Raw genomic sequence first — 10,474 nt, 5'->3', positions numbered from 1 at the left:
TAATTATTGGAGCCACGGGTACAGTCACGAGAGGGTTGAGAAAATATTTGGAACTAATTCCTGGTAAGCACTCCATAGATTCACTACAAAAAACAGCTATCCTGGGAACATCACACATACTACGGAAAGTGCTACAGTGCGAAGCTTGAAGCCTGAGTGGTGAGGTGCATCACTGGTTCAAGAAAAGGAATACCAGGAAATAAACCTGTGACAAGAGATGATGATGATTATGATGATGATGATGATAATAATAATAATGACAACAACAACAATAACAACAATAATAACAACAACAATAATTATCTGGAAAATATACATGGGGCAATCCAAAAGTTTCCGAAATTTGAATTTTGCGCACGAATGGTTATGAGTACATCGAAATACCGCTAGGTGTCTCCTCACACATCCTTCTTGAATCAGTGTGGCAAGCAGCGTCGAGTTGAGTGGTTGGGTTTATTGTTGGTGAACGTATTTCCATTGTTGTGTTTCTGTGAGTTTGCGGTTTTGTGATGGCTGACCTGAGAGAGCAGCATGTCTGTATAAAGTTTTGTTTCAAACTTGGGAAAACCGCTGCAGAAATGCGCCAAATGTTGGAGCAAGCTTTTGGTGACAACAGTTTAANCTTGGAAGTCTGCAGGGAACTTCAGCAACAGCTTCAAGAGGATCCAAACTTTCTTTCGAAGGTTGTCACTGGTGACAAAAGTTGGGTTTGTGGCTACAACCCTGAAAGCAAGCAGCAATCGTCGCAATGAAAGAGCCCTTCTTCACCTCGGCCAAAAAAAGCTCGACAAGTCAAGAGCAACATTAAGTCCATGTTGATCTGGTTTTTTGATACTGACGGGATTGTTCATAAGGAGTTTGTCCCTCCTGGTCAGACAGTCAATAAAGAGTTCTATCGCGATGTTCTAAGGCGTTTGAGGAGAACATGAGGAGAAAACGTCCAGAGAAGTGGCGCACGAATGACTGGGTACTCCACCATGACAACGCACGACTGCATACGGCTTACATTGTGCAGGAATTTTTGGCTAAAAACAAGATGGCAGTTGTTCCCCACCCACCGTACTCGCCAGACTTAGCTCCATGTGACTTCTTTCTCTTCCCCAAGATGAAAATCAAGTTGAAGGGGTGAAGATTGATTTGATACAGTTGAGGAAATTCAAGTGGAAATGCAGATGGTACTAAACACACTAACAAAGAAAGACTTCCAGGACGCATTTGAAAAGTGGCAGAAACGCTGGGAGCGGTGCATGCGCTCCCAAGGGGACTACTTTGAAGGTGATGGTGCAGAATAAGATCTAGGTGAGATGTAATAGTTTTTATTAATATATTTCGGGAACTTTTGGATTGCACCACATATTTGTGGGAGTTCACACTTGAGGGTATTCATATTTCAAGAAACAAGTGAATGTTTCAATGGTAATACAACTTCACTGAATCTCAGAATGGTCTTACCAGTGCTAGTTACATTGAATGCCATCACACCGCCAATGCCAGGGCTGATGTTGCGGCGGCAACTGTCTGAGCTGCTGGAAAAGTGAACCACCCCATCCTGTGCCTCTCGGTACATAAAGCAATACCGGCGAGGCCCTCTAGAAGATCGACTTAGTGGAGTCGTGATGAGATAGTGGGTTCCATTGTCCTCCCAGCGCCCATGACAAGAATACACTGTCAAAAATTCAGTCAGTTAAAATGTATTTTGTTACTGCATTAAATATGTGTGTGCTTAGTTTTGCATTTATACACACTCAGAAACATTGTTACTAATAGCTGAATTATGAAATGATACAAGCTAGCTGCTGAAGGTGAGCCTGGCAGCTGCACACATTTGTGGATTGCCCTCCATCTGAGTTGAGAGACACATTACAGACAAAAGTTAACAAGTAATACAAATATTATGATGTTATGAATTTAAAAAGGTGAAATATTAAAATATACTCAGGTGAATAAGAACTACACTGAGGGGATTATATATGTTGTATTAACTACTACAGAAGCCAACTGAAAATGCTGCATAAGATTATAAGATTCAGCAGTCTGTGACATTTCAAAGTCACTGAACAACCAGAGGCTGTATGTAATAATACTCAGAATAAAATATCTCGTTAATGTGGGGAAAACAGTCCAAGGTTTACAAGAAAGGCTCTTCCTCCCCACTGAAATTATGAACAAGAAATTACTAATACCAACATTTTTTAACTACAGCCTTCTAACATCTGATTATGATCTCTACCTAAAGGATGATGTATAATTTTTTTAAGAATTCATTTATAAAAAAAGATTGCATCATGTCACCTCTTGGGAGTTAATGCACTGAGTGCAGCTATCCTGCCATCATTAGAAGCATGTTTGAGACTGATAACACCAGGAAGTGAGTGCAGAAAATTTTGCTGAATTTCCAGAATATCTGTGAATCTCTTTCCCTTGAAACTTCAGATTCAACTCTGAAAACAAGAAGTGGAGGGAGCAGTGTACAAAGTATAAGGGGGTGAGTGAGAGCAATCATTTTGTTCTTGGTCATTGGACAGATAGTGAAGTGCGAGTAGGTACATTTTCATGCTGAGGCAACCAATATCAGGCTAACCATTTTAACATAATGATCTTGCAGACTTGTACAGTGGGAGCAACACTTGCATCACTCAACAAAGGGTGCAGAAATATCAGATAATAATAGAAAAAAGCACACTCCCATTATTGTCTTGCATGTATTCTGTTGTATGATGTTTTGCAGTCTGTTACCTAGCAACACTGTGTACATCCACGTTACAATACCAATGTTTGTTTATATGGAAGTGAAATACATTTAGAAAAGAAAATAGGCTCAGAGATCAATAAAAGAGTACAAAATAGTCATAAATTTTATAAAATTATGAAATTAATATTGTGAAACACGAGAGATCTCAGAACAATGCAAAACAGCAGACTGTAAGTATATTTTAATCTGATACTAAACATTTGATATTGAAACATAGAGCCTTATGAAGCAAAATAAGAAGAAGATCCAAGCAATTGGAGAAATTCATAAGAACCACTGAAGGTAAAGAGGAAGGAACAGAATCAGAAATGAAATTTTTAGAAAAAATGTTTGAATTCAAGATTTGTTAATAGAGTTAAGAGAGGAACTAGTACAATCATCTGGCCATGTAAAAATAAGAATGAATGAAACACAGATAAAAGGAAGGGAATTAGAATTAAAATTTAAAAGAAAGAGATCTACGAGTATGGGACTATGCAGAACAAGATGTTTCAGCCAAGGACTAGAAGACATAAAGAAGGGAGCTAAGAACTGGCATGAAGTCAAAAAGGATATAGTGTGGGAAGAGAGAAAAACTGGAGAACTTTCATCCATCAACTCACATAAAATGGAAAAGATGCTGCCCTCAGTTTCTGCACACATTTTGATGCTGGGGCCATGACAGAAAACAAAGAGGCATTTACATCCCAGTATCAGAGATAATGTCTGCAGTCTTACTGGAAATTACACTCCTTCTAGTATATTACAAAACTAAGGCCACCTTTATGTGTCCTAGCTATACCTGAAACTACATCAGCTGAAGTGCACTCAGAATGGAATTCCATGGTGTCCATAGTACTGCAGCCCACCACCAAAGTTGTGAAGTCATCCTGCTCTGCACAAGGGTTAGGCAGGAGGCCATCCAGATCACGGGAAAACCTCCTCTGAAGGCCATTATACTGCATGAACCATTGCATGGATCTTACACTACGGGTCAGCACACCAGGGCCCTGGTACACAGTCTCAACTCTTCTTCTAAAATCTAATTCTTTGTATGGAGTGGTTCCACCCCTTGTATTGCTCTTTGATTCTGTGTTGTGGGTATCGATATTCTGATATAGTTTCGACTTATCTGACCTCTTGCGTCTTGCAGACCTCACTAATCCATCATCTCGGCTAAGTCCAGTGACACTAAATTTGCCCAAATAGGGGCATTGTCTGGGTTCTGGTCGTGAAGCTGGAAACATAAAAGTATGAAATTAATTTAAACCCTGATCAAATCCTGCTACATCTCTCTGTTGTTTAGCGCATTATAATCATGTTCTGATATTTGTGAAAGTAACATTAATGTATATGGTTGATATTTTTACACTGTGAATTATGCAAGAAGAGAGAGAAATTTAATGTGGGCTGTAGGAAGGGTAACCCAGAATCATAATTGTCAGTGGCAGGCCTGAGGACTGCCAAAATTTCTTCAAGAGAATGACCTTAGAGGTATAATAGGGTGGGGGCAAGAGAGACTGAACACTAAATTACTCATGATTAGGCCAAGGTATGTCCTTTACAATAAACCATGTATCAGGAGGAACCTGGCCACTTAGAAAATTTTACAAATCCGGTCAAGAAAACCGAGATTAACGGCCATGGGGATCCTTTGTGCTGACTACATGATACCTTCTATCCACAAAAGTTGGCACTAAATTCGCCAACAAGTGATGGTCACTCAGTCGGTATAGTTCACTTGCAGACTACATTCCACAGAGTTTGTTTTGTTTTATTACATAAAAATGCGTACATACAAGATACAGTTGTCCACATGAATTATCTGTCCTTTTTCATATCTCATTCTGTCGAGGTTCATTTATTAATGATACCAGTACAGTGATGGATTCTTATTTCGTTTGGCTGCCTGTATCACCAGCTTAGGCCTACGTAGATACTGAGAGTAAAACCGGATTAAACTCAACAAAACAAAGTAAAGTCAAACAGTATTATTTCCTTAACATTAGTCTGACCTGATGCTAATTTAAACTGCGTTGTGATGGATCCAAGTGTGGGGGGGATTGTGTCACCTGGCCTGCACATGCCTCTTTTACTGTCTGATATGTCTGGGAAACCATTCAGCTGACAGACAAGTTAGAATTTTCCTTACAGACAACATATGCATAAAAGAAATAGGCAATGAGTTAGTTAGTTAATTACTGAGCCGTCAGGGTTCAGTTCAGTGCAACACAGAGAAGTCTAATGTAAAATAGAGTGCAGTAAGTGAGCAGTGGTGTTGATATGAAGTAATATGTGAACAATCTAACAGCACTTCTAAAACGGTTTGTGGAAAAACACTAGAACTATGTGCTTCATGTGCACTCTTATTACACATATTGTAACATGTATTGATATGTGTAGGAGCTACTGTCCCACCAACCATATCCACTTATGTGGCCTACAGTTTGTATTATGATGACTCTGTGTTAAACATCGCTTTAACTCTTACTACACTGTACAGAGCAAAAATTATTTGTCATTGTATGTATTTCATATTATGTACTAATCTTTCTATTATGTACAATCTTTATAAACACTTTTAGAGTTTAAATTTGACTTTATATAGAGTATAGTAAGGGTTAATATTTACACTCTGAACATTAATTTCAACAAAATCCAACCAGTTCTAGAGATGAAACATGCAGACAGAATGATGGGTAGAATCCTCAACCTATGCTCTTATTTCTTTTTTTTTTTTTTTAAAAAAGTAAGAGGAATTGTATCAGGTCACCTTGCTGTCTGCCTGCTTGCCTGCCTGTCTCTCTCTGTCTGTGTGTGTGTTTGTGTATCTCCACCTAATTTTATAAGGAGACTTATGGGATCACCTCACTGTCCATGTATATGTGGATCCAACCCCCCCTTTTTTTTTCTTTTCATTTTCTATGTGGTTAATGCCATATTAAAGAAAAGTAGGTGATTAATTCTTCCCAGAACTTTCTGTTTCAGTATGCATCAATTTTATGGGCTCTGTGTAAAGAACACACCAATTCCAAGCTGAAAGTACATTATTTTGATGGAAACTGGGCTCCATCTATCTCCCCTTACTAGGAATCTGAGTGACCACTTTACTTGCAATCTGACCATATAATTTGAGCACATCCCCACCACACTCACATTGAACCTGAAGATGGAGTGAATATGTTTTTTGAAACGTTGGTACCCATTTACAAATCACGCAGTATCACAATCCCCAAAAACTAAAATCTAAAAAAATTCTGCCACCCTTACTGCACAGTGAATTCTTGCCTGTACTTATGTGTTTGTAAACAAACTGACAGTATGACCACAACTGAAAGTCATACTCACTGACTAATGTAACGAATGGCAAGGTGTTCCGGTCAAAGTGCGTGGACTGACATGCATCCTCTGGTCTCCTTGTATGGGAACCTGAAGCACAAAATAATCACACTATAATGTCTAACCAGAACCTGCAATTGTAAAGGCTTCACTGTATTTTAAATAATATTAACAACATTGCAAATGTGTCTCCTATTCAAGCTGCACGTTACTCAAATGCATTTCTTGCAATTTTGCATACTTCTTTGGCTTTGATGTTCATTTATTGTGTGGGTAGATTGAAACAAATTGATGTAATACCAACTGTATCAGATACTGCATTGCACAGAGTCAGAAATTAATTTTTGTTGTACTCTTTTAAATATTAGAAATAGATTTTTATTTGTTTCATTCTGGTCCATCACACTAATATTATGAAAAAGTTAAAAAGTTCTGTCCAGTGTGGCTGGTTAAGATTTTCTTATTTCAATTATTCATGCTGTTACATGTTTCAGCTTTCAGAGACCATCTTCTGAGGGACACCTTTATATCAATAATGGCTTCTAACAGTATTGATGTAAAGGTGTCCCTCAGAAGATGGTCTCTGAAAACCGAAACATGTTAGAACATGAATAATTGAAATAAGAAAATCTTAACCAGCCACACTGGACAGAACTATTTAACTTTTTCGTTAGAAATAGAGATAAATTCTTCTTACAAAATTGTGCACAACTGATTTTGTGAGCTGTCTTGGAGAAATGTGAAGAAAACTGATCAAAGTTTTACTTAAATTATGGTTTATAAAGAACAGATATGGACCAAAATCAAATTTACCTGACAACTTTTAGCATATATTGATCCAATACCAACAGTTCATCAAACCAGAGAGTAGGAGCTAAAATATGCAGATTGATGAATACAGATGACCACTCCAGTCAGTGTTCTTTTTATGCACTGTGTGCAGTGAACTTATAAATTTCTTTTTCTCCCTTATTCATAATTATTATTTTGGAACTCCTGCTGAAATTACATCACTAAAGTAAAGTCATACCTTACCTGTCTGAACTTCTATGACATGACCATCTCTCCGGTAGAACATCATGCAAACATAACCACTCTGGCTAAAACAGAGAAAACAATGGAAAGTAGTAACACACACTCTTCAATTTTATGAAGTTCATCACTTAACTGCTGAAGATAACTGCTCATGATCTGACAGTGATAAACATACCACATGAAGAAATTCAAGTATCATTTACTCTTAAATCTGTACAGAAACAGACGAGAAACTTAGTCTGTTAGAAGAACCATTGGGGCAGTTTCCTTAACAACTTTCTTAGTTGTCCGTGTTTAAATGAGAGGGTGGGGGATGTTTGAAGATCCTTTAGCAGCACATCCCCTAACGAACTGACTGCTGTGAACTGCCTAACAATGTCAGGGGAAGGTTGCAAAGGGGAGGGGGGCAACTGTAACTTTCTAAATTCCTTCAGCTTGAGCTTAAGTTGTACTGCCAATAATGTGCAAGATGAAACTTGGATCAGAACTTATGGTGACAAACAGTCACAATTATAACATTGTTATTGCTGTCTATGCTGTTGATGATGATCATGATGATGACAACAAGATGGATGAAGTTCCTAATATTAACTGTGATATGTTAATACTAAATAAAACAGAAGAAGCAAAACTTATAATATGTCAGCATGTAATTTGTTGAAAACGTTAACAAAAATATTAGAAAGAGTGATATATTTAAAAGAAATATCATTTAAAATAAAAGTGTGGAAATTGCAGGAAGTGAAAAATGTGGCACTGGTTTCCTCAGCGAAGGAACTGTACTAGCATCTCAGAGATGCAACTGATGTAGTTCAGATATTGCAATACAATGAACACCCGGTTCAGAAGAATGCACTTTCAGACATGTCTTATTATTAGGTAAAGCTCTCCCTATACTTAATTAATTAAGCACTGTGCTATGATGTATGGGACAGTGGCTGTATAGATTCATGTTTTCTTGACCTCGGCACTAGTATCCATTGGTTAGGCAGCTTGGTGGGCTCCAGCACCAGTCGGGAAAATGTGGAAAGGAGAAAAATCTTACCCCTACTGGGGCTCAAGCACTGACCATTTGGTTGTCCAGCTCATACCAGTCACTACACTGACCACACTATCCCGGCTCCGTCTTACTGCTAGAAAGATTCTAAATAATACCGTGTAAGTCAGGGTTTTCTTAAACTTGTACTCATAAGCAGCATTCCCTAGGAGCAAATCTACCAAGTGCCAACCTGACAAAGACACACTCATTCTGGTTGTGTTTCCATTAGGGTATCTGCAGCAAGAAATTATGTTGCCGAAAGCTTTATTTAAATAATACACTAAGAAAAGCACTATGCTGAATACATTACTTACAGATCATGTGTGCATGACTCACCAGCCCATGGTGAAGTGTGTGACGAGGTGCACCACGTCATGGGAGGCTTGTCTCACCTCAGTGCACACTACTCGCATCTCCTGATGCTGGTTGTTGTTACTGATATCACCTGTCAGTCCCAAAGACATGACCACCCCATGGTTATTGTGGTATCTGAAACATTTGGTAGGGTCAAAGAAAGAGAGAAATAGAAAATATCTTGAAGACCAATTGTGCTATAAATTATACATTACACAAATTACGTACCCTTGAGCAGTGGTGCCACTACCAGTGTGCTGGCTGGTCCCTGTCTGTGTTGTCATGTTGGTAATCCTGAGGGTTGTATTGTGCTTGTGGAACGTATAGGAACGCCGGTAGTCCAGTGTGTGCCAGTGCTGGGAGGCTGTCAGCCATAATGGGAATTTGCATTTGCTGGGAGATGCCGCTGCAATGCCAGAATGAAGTTTATTGGCTCCTTGTTACCACAGAGATGTAGACAAATTTTCAGAAGGAGTCAGTTGTAATGTTGTAATGTTCAGTATATGTTATTAGATGCCCAATATAAAATTTCCTCCACCTTCATATCAACAACACTTCACATGTCATGCCGTATTTTCACAAATGAGACACTATGAATTAAGCCATGGAGCAATATAACTATTATATTTGGTGTGGAGGAAATGCTATTAAATGAGCAAAGTTTGTCAATTTCAGATTTAGTTGTTCTATATTTGATGTATGAATCAACAGTATTTGTATAACCTCAGAATGCATATTTCAATTAATTTACCTGAAAACATGAAAACTACAGACAGAAAAATCAAGAGAGTGTCCTGACTGATATATGAACTTGATACTTGTGGAATACAGGCCAGAGTCAACTGAACTGATGATGATGCAATCTTCTAATGTCCCTCACTTCTGTGGCTGTGACTAGGTAGTAGTTACTGAACGTAATTTTCACTCTACAGGAACAAAATTTTGAGCGAGGAGCCCCAGTAACCATGCGGGAACTAAGCCAAGAGTGCTGCACATACCTCATGCCAGTCTGTAGTAACGTGATATAGGTTTATATTTCCTTGGTATGGCCCATGAAATGCTCAACATTCAACAGCATGTCAAACAGCAAATTCAGAAAATTTTACTCAACTCAGAAACTAAGCATAAATAATTTGCTATATTCCTCATAGACTTACTTGTTTTAAAGCGGCCTCCGTAGTCTAGAGGTAACGTTCCCACCTCATGACTCGTAGTACGCGGGTTCAAACCCGGCGGAGGTAGTGGAATTTTTAAGGGCGGAAAAATTCAGGGAACAAGTCCTCTGGAAGGGACTTTAAGCCGTGGGTCCCGCGTGGTAGCTTTACGGCATGTAAAAGAACCTCATACCTCCTAAGGATGTCACTGAGCCAAATTCAAGGACATTTCCTGCCCAACAGTAATCTCTAACCCTCTGATAGATGGGGGAAGCATTATAGATACAGCCAAGCCAGTAGAGGCCGAACTCGCTGGCTTGGTCGGGACTGATGGTAAGCACCAGTATCGGTAGGGTATAGAGACTGGTAGAATATCATAGAGGGAAGCACAATAGATCAAACTGGTCGCGGTGCATGGGGAAACCCACCCTCTCTAAATGACTAACTAACTAATTGTTTTAAATTATTAGGTATGACTGATTACATTACTACGATTGTGGAACATAAGATTCATTCATGAGAAGTACCACTTCAGTTCTGTGAATGATGATGGTCATAATGACAGGATTACTTTTATTTTATAAATAAAATAATAATTGCCTTGTATTTTTGAGCTGGGACAGCTTAGTCGGTATAGTGACTAGATTACCTGATGGAAAACTGAGGAATTGGGTTACAATTTCTAGCAGAGGCAAGGAATTTTTTTTCTCCATATGTTCAAGACTGGCTCTGGGACCCAACCGGCCCAGGGGTGTAGAGGCAGGGTGTGAAGCTGATCACTGACCTCCATCTAGTGCTGAGATTAAGAATGGTGGAGTTACA

At 38.8% G+C, this 10,474-nt stretch overlaps 1 protein-coding gene across 1 annotated transcript in view; it reads right to left on the bottom strand.

The window, feature by feature from the left end:
• LOC111864295 overlaps window positions 1–10,474 on the bottom strand; it is a 103,622-nt gene that overhangs the window by 13,715 nt on the left and 79,433 nt on the right. Inside the window, exons 6-11 of the mRNA XM_033751369.1 lie at window positions 8,727–8,904; window positions 8,481–8,633; window positions 7,106–7,170; window positions 6,080–6,160; window positions 3,534–3,968; window positions 1,453–1,665 (exon numbers count right to left, since the gene is read on the bottom strand). Coding sequence (XP_033607260.1) covers window positions 1,453–1,665; window positions 3,534–3,968; window positions 6,080–6,160; window positions 7,106–7,170; window positions 8,481–8,633; window positions 8,727–8,904 — 1,125 coding nt within the window. The remainder of the gene's footprint in view (window positions 1–1,452; window positions 1,666–3,533; window positions 3,969–6,079; window positions 6,161–7,105; window positions 7,171–8,480; window positions 8,634–8,726; window positions 8,905–10,474) is intronic.

Source organism: Cryptotermes secundus, unplaced genomic scaffold (assembly GCF_002891405.2).
Source record: "Cryptotermes secundus unplaced genomic scaffold, Csec_1.0 scaffold156, whole genome shotgun sequence".
Classification (NCBI taxonomy): domain Eukaryota; kingdom Metazoa; phylum Arthropoda; class Insecta; order Blattodea; family Kalotermitidae; genus Cryptotermes; species Cryptotermes secundus.
Note: the sequence above shows the minus strand (reverse complement) of the source record. Positions and strands in the feature narration are given on the sequence as shown.